At 44.1% G+C, this 23184-nt stretch overlaps 2 protein-coding genes across 2 annotated transcripts; one reads left to right on the top strand and one right to left on the bottom strand.

Moving 5' to 3' along the window:
- Positions 1–884: 884 nt before the first annotated feature.
- On the bottom strand, positions 885–23068 carry CXHXorf38 (chromosome X CXorf38 homolog). Its single transcript, XM_032890209.1, has 7 exons — positions 21191–23068; positions 20903–21037; positions 16505–16624; positions 14293–14442; positions 12856–13035; positions 9799–9961; positions 885–1256 (listed from the first exon to the last, which is right to left on the bottom strand). Exons 1-6 carry the CDS (start codon positions 21404–21406, stop codon positions 9800–9802), a joined length of 963 nt encoding a protein of 320 aa, XP_032746100.1. The 5' UTR covers positions 21407–23068; the 3' UTR covers positions 885–1256; position 9799.
- Mpc1l (mitochondrial pyruvate carrier 1 like) lies at positions 4287–5190 on the top strand. The gene has a single exon (XM_032890207.1). The coding sequence runs from the start codon at positions 4435–4437 to the stop codon at positions 4993–4995; it is 561 nt and encodes a 186-aa protein (XP_032746098.1). The 5' UTR covers positions 4287–4434; the 3' UTR covers positions 4996–5190.
- Positions 23069–23184: the final 116 nt, after the last annotated feature.

The raw sequence follows: 23184 nt of genomic DNA, 5'->3' as shown, positions 1-23184 counted from the left end.
GTGATAGCCGAAGCCAGCTATTTCAGCCTTCTAACATGAAGACCAGCAACTCTCCAGATAACCTCCAGACCTGAATGGGACTGCTTCAGGGAAGCCTGATTAATGTAATATCCGAGGATGATCTTTAAATACCCCCATCTTCCCACCTCTACCTCCCAAGGGCTAGATTATACCACCAGGCCTAGTGGCCCCACGTGTAACTGTCACCTTGGGAGTTAAGTTCCAAGGTATGAAGTTTAGAGACAGTCTTCCAAGGCCTCAACTCACAGAGCTTCATCTGTCACTACCTCTCAAGTGCTGGGATTAAAGGTGTGTGCCACTATGTCCAACTCCAGGCACGGACTTTTCTTTTTTTTTTTTTTTGGTTCTTTTTTTTTTCGGAGCTGGGGACCGAACCCAGGGCCTTGCGCTTCCTAGGCAAGCGCTCTACCACTGAGCTAAATCCCCCACCCCCACGCACGGACTTTTCAATATGAACATTTTCATATCATAGAGGTAGGCATCGAGAAAGCAGAGGGACATTCCATTAAACCACAGGCTTCAATTGAACTTTCAAGATCACAATTAATAGACCAATTCAGCTACCAGCCAGGCCCAGATCCGGGACCTTGAGTTGGCCGACCACAACATCTACCCTATAGATGAACTGCTAGAGTGCATGAAAGGTCAGGTCTTGCTGATCAAAAGCTGCAGGATCTCCATGACACAGGGCAATGACAGGGTATATGGGAGGAGTCCCTGTGAGGATCCAATATGAATAGTAGAGCAGAAGCCAGAGGCCTTGAACCAGACCAATGACTCACTGCAATGAACATTTGTGAGTAAAGTCATGTGGACAAGAGTAAACTGTGGAGCACACTGTGCCACACGAAAGCTTTCATGACAAGGTTTCTTAATGTTTTTTTTTTTTATTTTAGTTTTTTATTTTGTTGGGCAGAGGTCGCAAGGGTGCATGGTAGATACAAAGGGAAGGGAAGATAAGTAGGATTGGGGTACATGATGTGAAATTCACAAGGAATCTACAAAAAGTTTAAAAGAAATGCTCTTAGAGCCAGGCATGTAATATCACCTCTCAAGAGGTACAAGCAGAAGGATCAGCAGTTCAAGGTCATCCTCAGTCACATAGTGTGTTCTGCGGGAATGGAGGTTGGTGTGAATCTAAGTAAAGGGTATATGTGGGAAATAGGGGGGTATCGTTTGCTTTCTTGAGAATATAAGGAATAGTCCAGGTTTCCTGCAAGAATAGTCCAGGTTTCCTGTAAGAAAAAAAACAATTGAATGTACTGGGACTCACCAGAAAATTGTGTTGGCTTGTGGTCATTCATGTCAAGTAAAAGTCTACAGGCTGTGTGACCAAGAACTTGAGAATATGATGGTACATTCCTCAGACCTAAGCTAGGGGTCTTTGTGTTTGCTTGTCTCTTGAAGGGTGATAGTGAGCTTACATGTCACGTGCATGTTGGTGCTTGGTTGAGTCACATGACAGGCCACCTTCTGGTGGGAGCCGACAGAAAAGGACACGGAAGAAGGAAACATGTTGTTTGCCCTCACTCTCACGGGCATTCTTGTCTATCCTGTTGCTGCAGGTTTAAGTCCAATTTCTTGAGGATTCCAATGTAGAGTAAAGAGCAACAGTTCTTTCGGAATCCTCCAGGAGGAGATACTCAGCCCTGTGGACCGAAGAACTACCAGATTCTCAACCGATCATGCGATAGCCAATATTGGGACTACTTGGATCACACCTTGTAAGCCAGCCTAATAAGTCCCCTTTTTATATATTCATATCAATTCTGTTTGTTTAGAACCCTAGTACACTGAAGCTTTTCAAGCGCAGGGATGTCTCACTGTTAGCTATACTATGTATTTAAGCTGCATCTATGAACCAGCTGAGAGCTACACTGAGGGGGTCCCTTCCAGTGTCACGGTAGGCAGGCAAATGAACCACAAAGAGGACGGGAGGAGCAAAGCTCGGTTCAGGCTGACTTGTGAAAGTCCTAGAGAGTTTGATGCCAGACAGTTTATTGCCAGCATATTTGAACACAATATAATTTGGGATTTCCTGGTGTAATACAATCTGCAGTGTATAAAGGATTCAATTACATTGAAACTCAACTCAAAATACATGCCATTTTTTCCAAGATGGGTTCTAGAAATAGGCTACTTGTACTAGCTGAAGGCAGGATCTGGCCAGGTCTCTGTCATAAAGATAGCATAGAGGTCATCTGGACTATTCGCAACCTCTGGTCCTGGCTGTGAGTTTGGGGTGTCCCTTGATTATACAGGTAATGTGGAAGGGCCATTTAGATTATTAGCGACCTCTGGTCCTGACTGTAGGAATTTGGTATGTCCTGGCCCAACAGATAATGCAGGTCATCAGACTAGTAATCATCTTGGATTCCCAGCCTTCCGGAAAACAACTTATATTTCTTTCCCTTTGAAAGGACAATCCTGGGTGCCTAATATTCCTGGTTTTTCTTGCATGCATATATATATAAAATATTTACGCCTTGTCATTGAAGGTCACGAGAGGGCTTCAGATTCCTTGGGACTAAAGTGACAGATGGTTGTAAAAGCAGCTATGAGATCAGGAATTAAACCCTAGTCTCTGCAACAGAAAGGGCTCCTGAACCCCGGGCATCTCTCTAGCCCTGCAACTGCTATTTTTATTAAAGTAAAATCACTGGGAAAATAAGCTCTAAGTTTGTCATTTTCAGTGGGACTGCAGAGGTGGCTCAGTGGTTAAAAGTGCTTGTCACTCTTCCAGAGGTCCTGAGTTTAATTCCCAAACACCCATGTCTATTGGTTGACAACAACCCATAAATCAAACTCCAGGTGATCAGACACCCTTCTCTGGTCTCTGTAGATCCAGTACACAACAGGCACATGTGTACACATATACACACACATGCATGAAATAAGTCTTCGGAGAAAAGAATTTTCATTAACAGATATCAAAAATTGTAATGGAGATTTGATTCAACGTGGTGGTGGCCACTGGTACTGGAGGGACTGCAGAACAGCTCTGGGGAACTAGAGAGACCCACAGAAGCTCCTAGGGTGACTGGAGGCTGAGGTGGAGTCTGAGGAGCCCACAGTATAACTGGAACAACTAAAAAAGATGGGTCTTGTGGGAAGATGCTTTTACAAACTGCACTCATGACATTGGAAGAAAAGATGGCTGAGATGTGTATCGTCAAGAGATATGGATCTGGGAGAGCAGCAGCAGCAGCAGCAGCAGCAGAAGCAGCAGCAGAAGAAGAACACATTGTTGCAAGTAGGGCTGACAGGGTGGTGATCTCCTAGAAAGACATGCATGGTCTGTGCTGCTGCTGAACGCCATGTTGGTGTATGTGGTCCACGCTACAGCCAGGAGCCAAGCTAGGGTCTGTGGTCCATGCTGTCATTGGAGGCCATGTTGGTGTCCATGGTCCCTGTTGCTGCTGGCTGTCCTAACCCTACCCCTAACCCTAACCCTAACCCTAACCCTAACCCGAACCCTAACCCTAACCCTAACGAAGGTGGATCTGGGAGGAATGGGAAACAAGTGTCATTGTGTAAAATTCCCTAATAATCAATAAAAATACTATGTCAGAAAAAAATTGTTATAGAAAGCTGTTGGAGAATAGGGTGCCCATATACTATCAAAATGTCTGAGATTATTCAATTCATGAAGAGGAAAAAAAAAACCTTTACAATGGAGAAATTGTCAGACAACTCCTTAACCAAGTATCCGGCTTACCACCAATAATGGAACAAAGCGACACCAAGCATCTCCCTGGTGATGCATTAAAGACACACTATAACTTGGTATTGCTTCTCTTGTTTTACAAATATATTTTTTCCTAACTGAGTTATTAAAAAATCCACAAATCTAAATTAAGGGCTGGACTCTTCAATAATATTGTTACAGAAGGCAAATAAACAAACCCAAAACAACCCCACCAAGCCAGAAAATACAAACAGAAACCAAACCAAACAAACAGAAAAAACAACAGAAAGAGGGGCCTGGGAAACTATCCTAGATTAAAGATTAACTCCAGGAATAAATCAAATATGAGTTTTGACTAGATTGTGAGTCTGTCCTATAAGAATGAGATAGAAGAAAACACAAAGATAGTCATCTAACATTCAACTATATATTGGATATCAGCTAACAGTGCTGTAATAGACCTGAATATTTATGTGTGTCTGAAGGTATTGTGGCTATTTTTCCTAAGAAACAGATACTAAAATATTTAGGGGTAAAGTGGCACACTGACTTCAAATTAATAATCTGAGAAATGGAGCTAAAGGCTGGATGAAATAAATTAACTGAAGAGAAGAAGCAGGCTGCGTCATCACTGCGCATGGGTCTGGGTATAGGAAGAGCAACAGGCTCCATACAGGCTCTCCTCCCACAGGGATAATACAGAGGGGCGCAGGTGCACAAGCCCTATGTGCTACAGCCGTAAGCCACTTCTTTCCTTGCCAAAAGCCTCACGTCAGCAGCACGTGAACTGGTGTGCTTTATGGCAGAGGCGCAAAAGCATAAAGCTGCTGGCCATTGCTGCGTCAGGAACTTCTGTGAGGTCATCATTCCGCACTCCACTGTTGGTTGGTGGCTTGGCCATTGGCACTTCTCCGACTGAGGCGACCATGGCGGTGGTAGTAGCGCTAATTCGGAAAACACGAGATTATATTAAGACCAAGGAGTTTCGGGATTATATAACCAGCACCCACTTCTGGGGCCCTGTGGCCAACTGGGGCCTTCCGCTGGCCGCCTTTAAGGATATGAAGGCGCCTCCGGACATCATCAGCGGCCGCATGACGACCGCCCTTATCTTCTACTCCATGGCTTTCATGCGCTTTGCCTACCGAGTCCAGCCTCGAAACTACCTGCTGATGGCGTGCCATTTCACCAACGTGCTGGCGCAGAGCATCCAGGCGAGCCGTTACCTGAGCCACCGCTATGGTGGTGGAGCCACGGCCAAAGCCACCAAACCTCCAGCCAAATAAGCTTCATGACTGGGGGGTGAGAGGGGGAGCCTGAACCAGACTTGGCAGCCTGCAAGCACTGGACTCTGTTCCTCCTAAAGAAAAGCCAAGGAAAACTTTGGTTTGCAAACCCGATTTAAACCTGGTTTGGTTAATTAAAAAAAAAAAAGACATCAAATTGATACTGAGTGTTGCCTGTTTTGTGAATTGGGAGGGGAAAGGTTTCCTAGGTAAGAGGGAGGGCAGATTGGTGGGTCTCCCTCTTCAAAAGATTTCAGGGTTAGATGTGGGAGGAAAACAGGAGAAAAATCAAACTATTTACTCATAGCTTTGCTTAAAAAACAAAAACAAAACCCAACCAACCAAAAAACCTCTCTAGGGAATAGGCTTTTGGGTGCCCAGGGTGTTTGGTGTCACAGGTGACTTAAAATTTGGTAGTGACAAATCCCTACATCAAAGAGGGTCGGGTTGGGGGCTGTTTCTGTAGAGGGAAATGTGTAGAAGTGGGTTTAAATAAATGTAGTGAAATTCCAGTTTACAATAAGAGTTTACTGTCTCTTGGTTACCTAGAACAATAATGGAAGTTGCCACGGAGATGGGATAAAGGACTCAGAATGGTTTCTGGGCTCAGGATGGTTGCTGTCAATTCAGAAAGTTCTAGGTAAACATGTCCAAATTATAATGCTTTCCCTTTACGCTTTAAAGTGGAAAATTACAGGAGTTTGTGCAGTTGCTAAGCCCTGCCCCAGGGGTGATAACTAGCTAGGGATGGGGTGGGGGGTGAGGGTCACCGGTCAGCAGCAGTGGCTCAGAGTATCCTCTAGGAATTCTCTGGGTGCCAATGATGTAATAAACCAGAGAACTTGTAAGAAGGGAAGACTGAAATTATGAGGTAAGATTATAGCTAGGACAAGTTGACATCTGGGGGTGCCTTGCCTAGAATTCTGCTGAAAGCCCATGCGGTTTCTTGGGGACCCATATTTAGAAGTGCTGAACCTGCTTCTGATCAAGTTTACAAATGCAAAGATCTTAAAATCCCTTGTGAAAGGTTCTGAAGCTGTCTGCTCTTGGCTCACCTTCTGCAGCACCCAGGCATTTGTGGGAAGTCCCTTTCACATTCTGAATAAGAGGGTGGAGAGCAGGGCACAAATTATAGGATAGGATATTAGCTGCCTGCCACAATATAACCAGCCGCCCCATAACTTAACAGCTTAGAAGAACAAACACTTTCATAGTTTGTGTGGTCTCTGGCTGGAAGATCTATTTCCAGGTTCATGGGTGTTTCTGGGAGGCTTCAGCTCCATGTTTTCCTGTAGCAGTCTCCAAAAAGAGACAGCATGGTTCCCCCATCATGGCGATTGCACTGGATGGAAGATGAACGTCTTACTGTGCTGAAGCTTAATCATAAAGTGATGTCATTATTTTTGCAGTGTTCACACAGTAATCCTGATGCACGGTGGAATGCCAGAAGGCAAGGATCACTAGGGATCACCTGTGGAGGCTGGCCTGCCCCACAAGGTTCTGAAATATAAACCGCCCTGCTTCTCTGACAGCCAGAATAAAGAAAGAGAGACTCGCCTTGCAAAGAGCTAGCATAAAATGCTCAGCCAAGTGAACTATATTAAGATTTTTATTAAAACATTAAAGGATTTTTTTCACTTCACTGAGTATCACATGAGTATAAATTAATATTTAGGCTGTCTCAAAGTTATTTTATAATTTGAATATATTTTAATAAAGGCCACTGCTGAGTGAATGCTTCCCAGAGCAGGTAAGTTTCTAAGTAACCTACTAAAGGGAAAGGAGGGCATCTCTGATAATTTCCTTATCTTTGCAACTAGGATTTAGCCATTCTTCTCTATAAATTCTTTCAAATTATCAAGCCTGTGTCCCAGGGAGAGACTGAGTATAAACCACACTTCTGAATGAAGAGAAAGCACTCCACAGGGAGATGAAGGCAGCCTTAGTAGAAGGATTTCTTCCCCTGGTGCTAGGATTCAAAAGGAGCCCTCAAGGTGGAGCTACAAAATGGAGGCCACAGCAAAATCCATGCAATTTGACACAAAAGGCATACAATTTGGTATATATTGCTCATGTATCTTGTTTTGAAATTAAAAACAGTAATACATTTTCAATATACATGGATGCATGCTTATTTTAAAAGAGACTATACAAAACAGAAAAGCTAAATTCCTTCTGACTACTCCCCATAGCCACAATTCTTCTCAGAGATATAACACAGAAGAATGACTTGGAAAACCATACCTTTGCAGACCTTGGTTATTATAGACCACAAACAGCACTACAGCGTGCTAGGTATTATTAACCACTTTGCTTTGGCAGTGGCACTGTACACGCTGGGCAAGCAAGCACCCCACCACTGAGCTTCACTCCACCCTCTCAAAACCATTTCTTTACTTTAGATGCTTCATATGTAGTTCACATGACTGCATTTCAGTACGGGATCATAATTATGGGGCAGAGTACAGATGGTTTGCCCTTACTTAGTGTCAATGCAGTGGTAATCATCCATCCGGACATGCCCTCGCAGATGCACAGTTCCGTGGCAGAGATGCCGACAGGCTGAGACCTCTGTACACAGCACATCTACTCCTTACACTGGTATCTAACCAGTGTCTGGCACAGGGCTGAGACTTGGTATGTGCTGAATTGATAAGGACAAACTAGACACAGGTGTAAAAGGAAAGGTCTAGATCTCAAACTTCCTACAGTTAGAAAACAGGTCTTTGTAGGGAAGGGAATTGATTTTCTTTGACAAACTTGCAAAAAAATGCAAAATCTTGCTTTACTCTTGACGTCTTCTCGAGGACCTTCACAAATGAAGGGAGGAAGAAAACGGAAGACTGAAAAGTACACAGCAAGCTGTGCATTTGCATCCATGTGGGTTAGAAAGTCAGAATACATGCCAATCTAGTCTCTACTGCTACCCACTCTCTGGACGGTCTCTGCTGGGCAGGCAGCTAGTCAGCTGAGACAGTGAATTCATCTTTACTGAGCCTTGGCATGAAGCGTTTCTTCTGGGTAGTTCTGGGAACACAGCAACATTCTGTCCAGAGGTGACATGAAGCAGTCTGATGCCACAGACCTTGGGAATGAGCAGATGGACGGAGAGGTGGAAGTGAATCTGACTCCCATAGAACACTGCATCCAACAGTGCAAGGCTTCCATACAGTTCAGGAATACAGAAAAGAAAGAGGAGTTGGGAATGAATCTATGAGTACGTTGAAAGAGTACGCTGTTTGACTACTGCTAAGAATGATGGAAGCATTCACAGTTTACTTGGTCTTTGGGGATAGGGAGCTGAGGACTGACTCCAGGACCTGATGTAGGAAGAAAATGTTCTACAACCGTGCCACACCTCCACCTCTTTATGATTTTTGAAATAGGAGTTGCCCAAGTTGCCCTGGCTGGCCTAGAACTTGGGCTCCTCCTACTCAGTCTTATAAGTACTTGAGGTTACAGGCACAAGCCTTCTCATCTTGCTGGGGTTTACTTCTCATTCATGCCCTGTCCACAGCAAAGGAACAACTGACCTTTTACAGACACTCCCTCTGGGACAGTGGCCTGAGCCCTCCCCTGCAAAGCTCAGTCAAGCTGTTCTCTAGCCTGCTACTAAGCAGCCTGGTAATTCCTTCCCTACGGTTTCTGGCTACGTTAGCCCATAGTAATAGTTCCACACTCAGAGGAAATGGTAAAAAAACAATCACTTTCCTTTTGCCTCACAAGCAAAATCAAATTTTAAAACTTTTTTTTTTTTGTTTTTTTTTTTTTTATTAACTTGAGTATTTCTTATATACATTTGAATGTTATTCCCTTTTCCCGGTTTCGGACAAACATCCCCTCCCCTCCCAATTTTAAAAACTTTTATTTGGACACTTGTCCCAGACCATTCTTTGGCACAATCAAAGTAAAATTTCCAGGCAGAGGCAGGGGGTACAGTACACCTCTGCCAGGGGCAGAATACTCCCTCACAGATCTAGTCCTCACCATATAAATAGCTGTAGTTTAGAACCAGAAAAAGACTCTCCTTAGAAATAGCAAAAAGTCCCTGGGTGATAACAAAATCCGGCACAAGACTAGTATTTTTGACTGAATACATAATTCCAAGTTGATGAATATGAAAAAGTATCTCTGCTACATTACTGAAAGGCCAGGACAACCTCCTGTGCTTTGGAAATGTTTCATTTTTGCACAGAGAAGGAAGGATGCCTGACCTGGAAGCCAGAACAACTTTCACAAAACATGCCTGAATGTTGTCGAAGGACAATGTAAAATAAAAGAGAATATTTTCATTTTTATTATTTGGGAGAAAAACAAAATAGATCTATGTTAATCAGCTTTCTAATTAACACTAGCCAAGCACAATTAATGCTACAGTAAAATCTGGGCATCCCTGGCATTGTTTGAAAATGGAATCTTTTTGACCACCTAATACCAGACTCTGACTTCAGGGATATGTGGCTGACCTTGCTACAGAATATTGAGGTTTCACAGGTCTGTGAGCCATTAATGACAGAACGGGCACCTGGTCTTCTTTTGAAAAGGTCTGTATGTTTGTTTATGTATAGTCTTGGCTAGCCTGGATCTCACTTTGTAGACCAGACTGGCCTTGAATTCACAGAGATCAACCTGTCTCTGCATCCCAGATGCCAAGATTAAAGGTATGTACCTCCATACTTAACCCTCTTTTCTAATAGTAAGGGCTCGGGGGAGAGCAGATGAGACTGCTGGTTCATCTTAGAAGTCAGACATCAAAGGGATGAGGTACTGTGTCCCTCTTTAACATTCAGGACCTTCACTCACCTCAAGTCTTCCTTTCAGGTGTCTGACTCCCTGCATCCTTTGAAATTTGTTTTTGATGCTGTAGATGGAGGCTGTCTAGTTTCTGCAAGTCTTCTGTAAGGCCATTTCTAAGATCTGTGTTGCTTTGCAGAAACCCTTTCACTACATCCAGTTGATTTGAGATCTGTAAGAACAAAGTGTACAAAATGCTGCTTAGGATAATTATCAGAACAAAATTCAGTTCAAATGAAAAAGTAATTTCAAGGTTGGCTCCAGGACTGCAGGTATAGCTCAGCAGTAGGAGCACACTTGGCACGTGCAAGGTATTGGCTTCCAGCTTCGCTCATCCCCTAAAACACCTGCTCCATCTATACATTTACCACAAGACAGAAACCCTGACTACACCCAAGTATCCAGTAACACATAGGTTAGGTTTGCAAATTAAAAGCAAACAAATTCGGACTGGAGAGATGGCTCAGTGGTTAAGAGCACTGACTGCTCTTCCAGAGGTCCCGAGTTCAATTCCCAGCAACCACATGGTGGCTCACAACCATCTGTAATGGGATCTGATGCCCTTTCCTGGTGTGTCTGAAGACAGGGAACAGTGTACTCACATACATAAAACAGTCCTTTAAAAAAAAAAAAGCAAACACATTCTTTAAAACAAGGCACACTCATCCCATGTGTGTGTGGCCCAAACCCTTGTCCCAGCACTGGGAATGCAGAGGCAGGTGAATCTCTGAAATTTTCTGTCCATCTTCATCCCCATAGTGAGCTGCAGGCCAGCCAGAAATCTTGTTTCAAAACAAACAAACAAAACCCACTGCACACACACATACACACAAAAAGTAGACTTAGCCAGGCATGGTTTTCATGCCTGTTAAAGACAGCACTTGGAAAGCTGAGAGAGGAAGACGTCCACAAATTGTAAGCCTGCACCAAAAAATAAATAAGACAAAATAAAAAAGCACTCTCCCCTCAAACCAAATATGATCACAGAAACAGCAGCCACATAGGGGGTTGTTTGTTTGCTTCAAAACTAGAATTTATATGGGAAGTGTTCATCTTGTATTTTTGAGAGTTTGTGACTATATAAATATTACTGATAGAAGATAAATCTATAAAACAGTACATATACCAAAATTCCAAGTCAACAGGGTATGAGGTTAAAAAGTCTTTTAAATCTGACCCTAGTTATTCCATTCTCTCCTTTAAATATGACCATAACAAATGATCCAATTTCTTCTAAAAATATGCCATGTGTTTGTGTGTACACATTTTTTAAATCACAGAGTGTATGTACAAAGTGTTCTGCTTTCTCCCTACCAGTCTTTACCCCTCTTATCCTCTCACTCCTCCCTAACTGTCCCTTTCCTAGATTCAGGACTTCTGGCTTTATTCTGGAACCCACTGAGTTTAATCAGGGCCATCTGTATGACTGCCTGATTGGGGCTATCCACAGGAGCTTACTAAGATCACCAGGGGTTACATTAACTACAGGCACCCACTTCCCCTCTCTTTCCTCCCCGCCCCTCTGAATTTACTACTAGCAAAGAGGTCAAGACCTCTTACACATGTATATTCAATACAGGGTTTCTCTGTGTAGTCTTTGCTGTCCTGGAACTCACTCTGTAGACCACCTGGCCTTGAACGCAGATATTACCTGTCTCTGCCTCCTGAGTGCTGGGATTAAAGGCTTGTACCACCACCAACCAGTTAAAAAAAGAAAGTGAGGCAGGCTCCTGTTATTTCCTTCAGACGTGCCTTAAACATAGGATTCTCTTGCCTCAAGTCTCATTATTTTATGTGTGTGTGTGAGAGAGAAAGTGAGTGAGACGCCTGCAGAGACCAGAAGAGGACATCAGATCCCCCTGAAACTGGAGATGTAAATGGCCATAAGCCATCATGTGAGTGCTGGGAACCAAACCTGGGTTCTCTCAAGAGCAGCCAGTACCAAGTCACCCTTCTAGTCCCATAAGCTTGATTTTAATGGCTGAATAATACTCCAATTACGGAAGCCCATTTTCAATACATTCTGAACCTTTTGTTGGGACAAGTAACCATGTCCCAACACACACACACACACACACACACACACACACACACACACACACACACATACACACATGTGGCCCACATGAATGACATTTCTGTTTATAGAATAGAAAGCAACTTTAACTCTGATTGAGTGAAATCTGTCTTAATTTTAGTAGTTAGCCAGAAATGCTATGTACAGCAGTTCTACTGATTTAAGTCTCCCAACAACATACTTTTCAATATTTTAGCCAGTACGAGGAAACTCAGAGTGGTAACTATGGGAGTATCTGCACTGGTTTTATCCCAGAACATCTTCATTGCCGGTCACTGGTGAGCACAAACTAACTAGCACTTTACACCTTTGTTGAGAGCATCCTTCGATCCAGGCCAACCACTGAGTTCTCACTAAATCCTTGAGTTATAGCTCCTTTTCTGTTTTTGTGGGGAGGGTTCCCCTTATGGCAGATGATACAAATTCCAGATCCAAATTCTGCTGGAGCTCTTGTGCCAGCACCTATTAGGTCCTCAAGCATTTATTTGCTAAGTGAACATACTCATTAAAATGTATGATCAGTTAAGTATTAAAAGAATACATACTTCTAGACAACACTTGATTTAATCAGAAACCTTGCTCTTGGTGTCTGTCCAGGCTAGAATTTTATGTCAACCCATGCTAGAGTCATTTTGGAAGACAGAAACACAATTAAGAAAATGTTCTCACCAGATTGGTCGGTCAGTGGGCGAGCCTGTGGGGCATTTTCTTAACTAAGGATGGATGGGGGAACTCCAGGTGGGCCCGAGTTGTATTAGAAAGCATGCGGAACAAGCTATGAGGAGCAAGGCAGTACAGCACCCTTCTATGGCTTCTGTATCAGTCCTTGCCTTCAAGTTCCTACCTTGATTTCCCTCAGAGATAGAGTAACCTATGTTGTAAGCTGAAGTCAACCCTTGCCTCCCCAAGTTGTGTTTATCACAGCTATAGAAAGTGTCACATCAAGCTGCTGCCACCACCTCTTTCCTTCTCACACTTCATTCTTGTACCTCTTCCGACAACACCTCTTCTTCTGCTGCTTGAAGATACATCTCTTGCAGCTTTTCCTTCAGCAGTTCTATTTCGATTTCATGGATTTGGCTCACACTCAAGTAACTTTCTGTTTCAAATTCACACCCATCTCGTTCATCTTCCTCAGGGATGTGAACAGCCCAGTCAGATGTCAACAGCTGTGGGGTAACCACACAAATCCATCAACAAACTACGTTTTAAAGTTCATGTTTTAAAGTATTTTTTTAATCAATTCCTTGAGAGTTTCATATACACACAATGTACTTTGGTTATAGTCACTTTACTCCTCATGACTTCTTCTGGAGTCACCTGTACATTAAAACGTCATTCCCTAGATATGTCACTGTTTGCAGTGTTGGTAACGGAACTCAGACACTAAATTATGATAGATAACTAATGTACAACCCAGCAACACCCCCAGCCACTTGCACTCTATTAACAGAAGGCTTGGATTTGAGTGCAGGCCTGAGGACCCGCCTTCCACTCCTGCATCTCATAAGATCTCATAAGGTAAAAGAACAGACTCTGAAGAGTTGTCCTCTAGTCTCCACATGTACACTGTGAAATGCACCCCCCTCTCTCTCTCTGTGTGTGTGTGTGTGTGTGTGTGTGTGTGTGTGTGTGTGTGTGTGTGTGTGTGTGTGTGTGTGTGTACGTGCTGGTGCCCACATGGGCATACATATATATACACACAACATAAATGAACTACTTTAGCAGAAAAGAAACTCTACTGCATTACTGAAAGAATTTATAGCAAAATACCATTAGAAAGTTTTTACTTTCTGATTCTCTATCAGTTTTTTTCCCTTTGTTCGCATTATAAAACTTAGCTTGGAGCTGGGGCTATAGTTCAGTGAGGCCCAGCCCTAGGTTCTTCCCCAAGAAGGCCCTCCACTCGTAATAGAATAGACTAGGAGTGTAGAGCACTTGCCTAGCATTCAAGAGGACCAGTGTGTGTGCTATCATCGGCATCACATCAGTTAACACAGAAATACATTTTGGTTAAAATAAGCATCAAATTTGGGTTTCTTCTGTTTGAGAAAGGGTCTCAGGATGTAGCCCAGGCTTCCTAGGAATTTAGTATAGCGTACAGGCTGGCTTTGAATTCAGTACATAATATAGGCTGCCCCAACCTCCCAAGTGCTGGGATTTACATGTACCACTAACATCAAATTCTAAATGAATGACTATGGACGTTTTTGAATCAAGTTTTGTATACCAGAACTGTTAACTACAGTTTTGGATGGGCAGGATGGTATATGCCTATGACCCCAGTACTCGTTAGTTACATAGAGGCGAACTGCTGCAGACACATTTGTGGACAGTGTAGTCTACATACAGAGTTACAGGGAAGGCAGGGCTAACAGTAAGATCTTGTCTCAAGAAAACCCAAATAAATCTATGAAGATTTTTACCTGTTCTATTCTGGAATATACTGCAACAATCTCTGGAATATTCTTGAATTCGTTGAGAAAATTTTGGATCTTTATCTGAAAATCTCGAAGCCAAGTAGATGAAACTTTCATCTCTGAAGAGTGCATTATCTCGTTTCGACATTTAATTACCTACAGAAAAACAAAGACAAGAGCCTTCCGAATCCAGACTTGTTTGGAGGAGGTGCTTCACAGGGGTCAGGCCATCCCGAGTGTGCTCTCTACCTCCTGCGTGGAGCACATGTACACACCCAGCTGTCCTGCTGCCAAGCCTTTGCTCTACCACGGCAGACGTTCCCTCTGAAACTGGAAGCCCAATTACACCTTCCCTTCATATGTTGCCTTGACTATAGCAATAGAAAAGTAACTCATACAGAAGAAGAAAACCAACTCCTTCAACTTGTTCTTTGACCTCCACGGGTGTATAATGTAAGAAAAAGTAATAACAAACTGGACATAATCAACACTTTTTAAAAGCCTTGTAAGTGAATAGGGTAAACTAGGACCATGTATTTCTGGACAGAAATACTTTACTAAATTACAAAAGTGACCAGTGTGGTCTGGTATCCAGACCTTTCATGAGACCACTGCATGACCTGGCATGTACTTAAAACAGCATAGAGGACAATGAAGCCTGCTAGCCTGTACGTCAGACCTTGATTTATTTTCTGCCTGCCCAGAGCACACCTGCCAAGCCATGAAGTCCCTGTGGATCCCAAACTGAAAGGCTCGGATGATAACCCTCGTGAATCTGGTTTCTATGCAGGTAGAAAGATGAAGGCAGAAGGGACCGGCATGAACTGGAGAATGTGTGTCCCATCTAAAGCAGCAGCTCATTGCTTTTGCTGTAGGAGCTTTATGAACCCAGTGCCACCAGGTCTTCTTCGTTTTTTCCCAAAGAAGATGGAAATTCAGATTAAATGACTAGGAATTTGGAAATTGTTTTGAAGTAGGTAGGCAAGACCTGGTGAGGTGGTTCAATGAGGAAAAGCTCTATCATCCTGCATTGTATAAACAGCAGGGTGAGCAAGGCATGAGAAACAGTGCTCCTACGTTCATGCCCTGACTTTGTTTAACGATGGACCATGCTGGAAAAAATGTAAGCTGAATAGAGCCTTTCCTCTCCAGGTCCTTTTAAAAGTTTGCATCTTTCTCTCAATGTCTTAAAACATTTGGCAAACATATTGGCTCTAAAAAAAACACGTACGCATGCATGCGCGCACACACACACACACACACACACACACACACACACACACACACCCCCCATACCTTTTCACCTTTACTCTGAGACAGGGTCTCTCAGTGAACTTGGGAGTGTTCTAATTTTAAGGACTAGCTGCCCGGGAAGGCCCCAAGATACTATTGCCTCTGTTCCTGGCCCAGTACTGGGGTTAGACATACATTTCCACACCCAGCATTTACATGGGTACTCAGGAACTGAAGTTAGATCTTCATGCTTGCTTAGCAACCACTTTACTGCCTAATCCATCTCCCTAAGACCTCAGACCTATTTTATCCAGAAAATTTCTTTACTTTTGTTTATGGCAGAAAAGATAAATCTGAGTTCCATCTACTCGAATGGCCAACAGTTTGGAATGAGAATGCCCCCTCCCTATAGGCTCATAGGGTGTGGTGTTAGGTGTGGTCTTGGAGGAAGTGGGTCACTGGAGTGGGCTTTGATGTTTCTAAAAGTCCATTCCAAGCCCAAAGTTTCCTCTCTTCTTGCTGCCTGCCAATCCAGATGCAGAACTCACAGTTCCTTCTGCATCACCATGCCTGCCTGCACCCTGTCATGCTTCCTTCCTGCCATGATGATAATGGACTGATCCTCAGAACTGTAAGCCAGCCCCAGTTAAATGTTGTCCTTTCTAAGAGTTGTTTTGGTCATGGTGTCTCTTCACAGCAATGAATAGTGAATAAGACAAGCATAGTAACACACTGTCAGGAAAGTAATTCTAGAAGTGTAGGGTTATTGCTTGATCAAAGTCACATTCAGATTCTTGGACATACAGGGTACACATGAAATGAGGTCCATGAGCTGCTTAGTGATGCCGACTTTGGGATCGAGTGTTTGATTGCTGCTAAGCTATACCTGTGTGGCTGGCTTATTATCAGAGGAGGTTGTTATAGTCTTCCTAGTGTTATCAGATAGACTGTGTGTGTGGCCAGCTCTGGATCTGACAGCTCTTACCTCTGTGACCTTCTTCCGGTCAACCACAAAGTGATCACAGGAATTGATGAGACTTAAAAGAGCAACCGCATCACATTCCTCAGGTCCTCGTTTGTCTGCCAGTCCTCGGGGCATGAAGGCCTACAGTAAGGGAGATACTAGGTCACCTGAGTGTCCCCAAACTCTGAGTGCTGCAGAGGTAAACTCTTTCCCCATTTCCTAACTGATGACTAATGTTCTCTTTCCCTGAAGTGTAAGTGAGGAAAGTCCTATCACAGCTAAGCAGGGCAGCACTATCCCTCTGCAATATTACACATGGTTGATAAACTGTCCTTCTTGCCCTTTTGTTTTGATTTTTTTGAGGCATGCTCTCTCTCTACTGTCCCGGCTATCCTGGAGCTCAATATGTAGGCCCACATAGCTCCAAACTCCCTAAACTCTAACTTAAAGGTCTATTTGAAAGCAAACACAGGCCAGTCAGAAGGAGCTCTGACACTTTCTCCAGGACTGCTCATAATGATACTCCGAAGGCTGGCAGTAAGCACAGGGAGATTGAGCTCTCTTGGCAGGAGAACACCATGCTTGAGCCTCCCATAAGTCAAAAGAATTTTGTGTACTCAGCCTAACACAGGTTTGTCACAATCTTCCTTTGTCTATGAGGAATGCCACAGAAGCTAAGTGATATAAGGAGATTAAAGAAAACCAGCAGCCCAATTCAGCTGCTGTTGAAGGGAAAACTCAGCCGGTCCATCAATGCCTCTGAATTGGCCTAGCTTTACTTTCCCGGTGTATAGTAGATTCTATCCAACATGCTCTTGCTAATACAAACAACTTGTCTTTGCCATATTAGTTCTATTTTTGTAATTATTCCCTTTCCTTCGGAAGCAGAAGCTAACAGGAAGCCTCTGCTGCCTCCTCATAGTACTGCACACCAACATGTTTGACTCAGTGACCATAACAGAGAAAGACCTAGGAAAGCCCCCTGCCTCCCACTATCTCCTCACTGAGGAGCTGGAGCATTGAACCCAGGCAGGCCATGCTGGGCCTCACTGGCTCTGCAGTAAGTATAGGGTTTACTAGACGGACACCAAGAAACAGCCCCCAAATATTCTCCAGGGAAACAAAGCCATCAAAGTCCTATGTGAAAGTCTACCCATCTCAGTGTGTGTAGTTATCCAGAGGAGCCACAAACAGTGCAGCAGGCCAGATGGGTGGCTGCAGCCAGAATCTAGGCAGAAGATGAAAAGATGTGCTGCAGTGGTCGATAGGAGAAGCACCCCAAAAATCCTGGGCAGGATTCCGGAGGGCAGCAAGATGAAACTAGAATGATTCTAGGGAGAGGCTGGAGATGTACCCCTATGGTAGAGTACTTATACTGCACACATAACATCATGGATTCTCTTCCTCAGTGTGGCAAAACCACACACAGGCACATGAAAAGGAGAATATTCTTTGATTGGGAATCAGGTAGCTAAATCCCACTGTAGAACCAAATGCTAAGCGCTGAGGAGATGCAGAAAGGGGGCATGGAAACACCGGGCCATGCACATCAGTAGCGCTGAATTACAAGGGCAAGGCTAAGGTCATTGCTAGAAAGGCTAGAGGAGGAGGAGGAGATGCCACAAAAGCAGGGAGTGTCTGAGCCCAAGTGGCCAGTGGTGAGTGGTGCGTGCCTGATAGGTAAGAACAGTGAAGCTACAGTGCACACTTGCAAACCTAATGGTTGAGAAGTAGGGGGGGGGGCGGAGAGCGCGAGCCCCCAACCTGGGCTACATAGAGACTCAATAAACCCAGGGTTGGGGGTATAGTTCAGTGTTAGAGTGCTTTCCTAGCATGTGTAAGGTCTTGGGTTACATTGCCAGCCTTGGAAGGAAGAAGGCTGGAGAACAGAGGTCACAGATGCAGGGGCAGAAGCCAGGGTTGCATGAGTTGAAGAACAACATGTGGAAACTAAGGAGTAACAGGCATCCAGTCTTCTTGAAGTTCTGTTAAGTAGCTGTACAGATGGCTAATAGATAAATGGTGAGACAGTAGGAAGGAATGGATTTAGAGAAAACCTCTCCCCCCAATTTTATTTTCTAAGTATTTTTCAAGAGATTATAAATATAGCTCTACTGAGCTATGATATACCCTAGAAGTATGTAAGTCAGAGGTTTTAAGTCAGATAGTTTTAAGTGACTATCACTGTGGGCAGGAACCTAGAGGAAGGAGCTGATGCAGAGGCCATGGAGGGATGTTACTTACTGGCTTGCTCCTCATGGCTTGCTCAGTCTGCTTTCTTATAGAACTCAGGACCACCAGCCCAGGGACAGCACCACCCACAGTAGGCTGGGCCCTCTCATATCAGTCACTAAGGAAATGCCTACTGGCTTGCCTCCAGTCTGATCTTGTGGAGCATCTACTGTATTTGGGTTCCTCCTCTCCAGATGGTTTTACTTATGTCAAGTTGACATCCAACTAGCTAGCACAAAGTAAGACAATAGTAAAGCTATTTGTATGGTGATGAGATTAATCCAGAAAGCAGACAACGATTTAAAGGATGAGAGCCAATACGTAAGTGGAAGGACAGGGCAAGTGGGAAGGTAGTTTGTAGCAGAAAGAAGTAATACACACACATGTTGAATTATAGGTTCAACACAAAGACATGGAAGTCTGTGTTTGGGGCATCCATCAACTCCATGAAGCATGAGTAATGCTAGCAGCTGGGATGAAAGAGGGAATGGGAAGAAGCAAACAGGAACAGATAAACTCCAGGAACAGAAGCCCACAGAGAGGTATTGGGGCTCAGCAACAAGAAATCTAAGTGAAACCAGTGAGTTCCCTTCTGAGCTACTTTGTCAAGTAGAAGCATATGGTGTTGTGGGTGCCTGAGTTGGGCCAGGCAGGTTCAGAGAAAGAAAACAGTGAAGATGATTGCAAAGCCAAGCAGAAGGGAGGAGACTACCCAGGATTGAGAAGCAGTGAAAGCAGGGAGCAGGGTCAAGTGTTTGGGGAAGAGTGTGTGGACAGAGACAGGATTTGGGCACATATCACTATGCAGAGGTAGAATACACCAAGGATGCTAAGTCAGGGAGGCCAGGAACTGAGACAATGGAGTTAGAGCCAGAATACATACACAAGGTTCAACCAAGTGGTCTGCAGGTGGCCAGCAACAAAGTGAAAGGCTGGCAAGAGTAGGTGGCACAGGCTTCAGAAGGGCTCCAAAGCTAAGAATGCTGTAGCAGAGACAGCCACAAAAGGGGAGTTTTGTTTCTTCCGGGTGTCTTCCCCCATATGCTCTAGGTAAAAGAAATTGGCAACACAACAGTGGCAGTAAAAACCAGTATTAGTGGTGGGAGAGGACGAGGCTGAAGATGTGGCTTCACAGGTTAAGAGGATTTCCTGTTCTTCCAGAGGACTGGAGTTCAGTTTCTCATGCTGGGAGACTCACAAGCACCTGTCACTGTAGCTCCAGTGCATTCACCTTCCTCTTCTGGCCTTTGTGTGCACCAGAATACAGGTGGCATACAGTCACACATTAATGCAAGTGCTTGGATGACAGGAAGCCATCACCAAGCTAAGCCTGACACCTTTTAGTCTAAAAAACAAAAATGAAGAGGAGGAAGAGGAGGAAGAGGAGGGGGGGCAGAGGCAGACCGAACATAGAGTCCAAGAAGTGCTCCCTCTACCTCCCAATCGTTGGGCTTGCCTATAAAGTATCTCCAAAGGCAATTTGGGTTAGGAAGCTACTTCCGACCCCTCCCTCCACTCACTACATGGCTTCCAGGAAACATCAAGAAGAAATCAAAACAAATTCCCGATCAGACTAGGCATTAAGTTACAGTAACAAAATCTAAACACAGGCCTAATGACCCCTACCTCATAACTTATATTTCCACTTTCTAAAAAAACTGTACCTTAGCTAGGCATCCTCTTGGTACTTCACAGCAAAAATAAGCCTTTTAGTAAGCTCGCTGTAAAGCACACCTTAACTGTTCTCCCTTGTCCCTAGGTCTGTATTGTTTTTCCCCTTACTTTAATACAGGGTGCTACAATTTATAGCCCAGGATTTCCCCAAACACGCAGCGAACCTGCCTCAGTCTCTCCAGTGGTGGTATTATTTAAATACACGAGTCACTGCATTTGGCTTCATGCTACATTTCCCCCAGCATCTCTTATTGGAATCTTTAGTATAATTTCTGAGAAGAAGCAAAGCTCAAGTGCCTGCAGAAAGCGAAAAAACATTGACTTCTATTTTTCTGAGCTTTGATGAGTCCACTCTAATATCCCCTAACCACTATGACACTAGACCCCAGAGAACCAACCAAGCCTCTCATACCTGTACTTTCTGAAGTCCCAGCTTGTACTCAAAACCTACTCTCCTCCCTGGGACACCAGAAAAAAACTTCATCTGCTTTCCTCCAGGCTACAAGTGCTTACCTTGGCTACCTCCCAAGGGTCCACCGGCCAGAGGCCAGGCCTGCAATTTCCCCAGTGCACGTCTCCATTTCTGTTGATGTGATGCCGCAAGATCTCGCGTTTCCAATCTGTGCATACCTGACAATGAGGCTGAAACTACAGGGGCAGAGGTGAGGAGGGACCGGATGGGCAGGGCAGCAAAAGGAACACCCTCCTGGGAATGGTAAGCAGCCCCCGCAAAGGAAAAACACAGCAAGCACACGGAGCCAAGCTGTGGATGTGTGCTCAAGTCAAGGGCAAGCAGCTCACCTGGCGAGCGCGCGGGCTGCACCGTGAACCGCCACGGCAGGTGGCCTGGGGACCAAGGCCAGGGACTGCAGTCAGCAGTCCACGATGAAAGGAGAGCACTTCGCGGTTTACAAAACCCTGCAGGGAGCTGCGTAGCAACAGAAGGCACTGTCCTGCCTTCACCCAGTTTTTGTATTCGGCGCAATTGAGGCGCGCTGCCAGCTCCGACAGCACCATGTCTTACTCCTGAAGGCGGGGCCTGTGGTAAGGGCGCATAGCACCCTGGGATGCTCCTGTACAGCGCAGGCGTAGCCCAACCCAGCAAACGTCCAGCGTTTAGCGTCACTGGGGCGGCGGCGTACACTTCAGAAGCAAGAGGTTAGCTGTGGTTTCCGCTCCAGGAAGCCACAACTCCACCCTCGCTTAAAGGAACCATCTTGGTTTGTGGCCATGGAGACTAGTCCTTTAAGCTTTCATTTTCATTCCCCAAATAGCCTGTCAACCGTCTAACCAACCTGATTCCCTCCTAATGTGCTGACCTTTTTTATTGTAAAGATGGAGGAATACTCAAGGCATGTTTCTTTAATGACATTATGTTCCTTGCATTGTGTCAATTCTACAAAATCAACTCGTTCCTAAACAAAGTTTAGGAATATAGAATAGCAAATTCAGGACATCAATAACATGCCTGCCCTCCACCTGCAGCGTGGGTTTATTGTGTTGTGTGCCAGCTACATATGCTAAAGTGACAGTAGGGCCAGAAACACCGGAATTGGAGCACCTGGCAGAAGCAAGGAGAACGTATTTCCTGGATTTGGAGGGAGGACTGTACAGCCAGAAGCTGAAGCCTTCAGAAAAGTTATTTCAGCAGCACAGGGCAGTCATATGCTACAGAGATCAGAATGAATTTGATTGTCAATGTCAAGGGAGAAAACGGCATGTTTTTAGATGCCTTTAGTGAGTTTTTTGAACTTGAAAAACATGTTGAAGTGGTATGTAATCGAAAGACCCTGAAGGAACACTGTAAACAGAGAAACCTTGCCAAGACTGCATGGTTCACACAGCATAGGCAATGTTAAGGATTACTAGCTCTGGGTTCAAACTGTCAAGTGTTTGTGGTTTGATTTTGGCTGATTCTAATTTTAATCTAAGACATTATTTACTTCTTTGCACCTGTTTATCATCTGTAAGAGGAGGTTATTAATACTTACCTCACAGTATGGTGAGGAGCATTTATACACATGGGAACACTTAGAATGAAAGACCCACATATGCCCTTTCATCCACCATTTACATCATTGGACATTTTATCAAACCACTGGCCAGTCAGAAGTGGGGACAATTTATAAAAAATAGAGACCAGATGCGACAATCCGGAGACTTAAATTACAGTGCAGGCAGGCTCTTAAGTTTGTCTTAGTAACTTCAACATTAGACCCATTCAAAGCAAATCCAAATACCCTATTCCCATCGAACCAAATAAAAATAATAATAAAAAACCAATGAAATCTACATTAGGATCTTCCTTTTTATTTGCCATCATAAGTTCTCTGAAAACTTTTCTGTAAGTATGAATTTTGTATCAAGAACAATTGAAAGTGGGGGCCAGGAGAGGGGGCATTCCTGCTTCCCGATACTTGGGTTCAAGGCCAGTCTGGGCAACAGGGAAAGGGCCTGTCTTGTTTTTAAAAAGAAAGAAAAGGAAACTTAATTGGTATTTAGTTTGGAGGGAAAAGGCATGGCAAGAAAGCCATGTATGGCTACCCTTAAGTCAGTTAATTTTCAAACAATGTTCAGTTCCTGTAATTATTAAGTGGCCATACTTTTGATGATGTTCTCCCTTTTCTCTTAACTCTAAAAGTCCTTTTATACATTTGGAAATGAAATTTCTGCAGATGTAAAAGGGAAAAGAGTGATTCAGGACTGATGTCTTTTCCAGGGTTAAACTGATACTAAGCCAAGATTACAACCCAAAACATCTTCACCAAAGAGAGTTGGTAGTTCTCTGAAACTTG

This window comes from Rattus rattus, chromosome X (genome assembly GCF_011064425.1).
Source record: "Rattus rattus isolate New Zealand chromosome X, Rrattus_CSIRO_v1, whole genome shotgun sequence".
In the NCBI taxonomy this organism is placed as follows: Eukaryota; Metazoa; Chordata; class Mammalia; order Rodentia; family Muridae; genus Rattus; species Rattus rattus.
Note: the sequence above shows the minus strand (reverse complement) of the source record. Positions and strands in the feature narration are given on the sequence as shown.

Excerpts from the sequence above, each read along its gene's own strand:
- Mpc1l (XM_032890207.1), top strand. The coding sequence starts at position 4,435 with ATGTGCTACAGCCGTAAGCCACTTCTTTCCTTGCCAAAAGCCTCACGT.
- CXHXorf38 (XM_032890209.1), bottom strand. The coding sequence starts at position 21,406 with ATGGTGCTGTCGGAGCTGGCAGCGCGCCTCAATTGCGCCGAATACAAA. Across the intron at positions 21,038-21,190 it reads GCAGCCCGCGCGCTCGCCAG|TTTCAGCCTCATTGTCAGGT; the intron begins GTGAGCTGCTTG and ends CTGCCCCTGTAG. Across the intron at positions 16,625-20,902 it reads ACCCTTGGGAGGTAGCCAAG|GCCTTCATGCCCCGAGGACT; the intron begins GTAAGCACTTGT and ends CCCTTACTGTAG.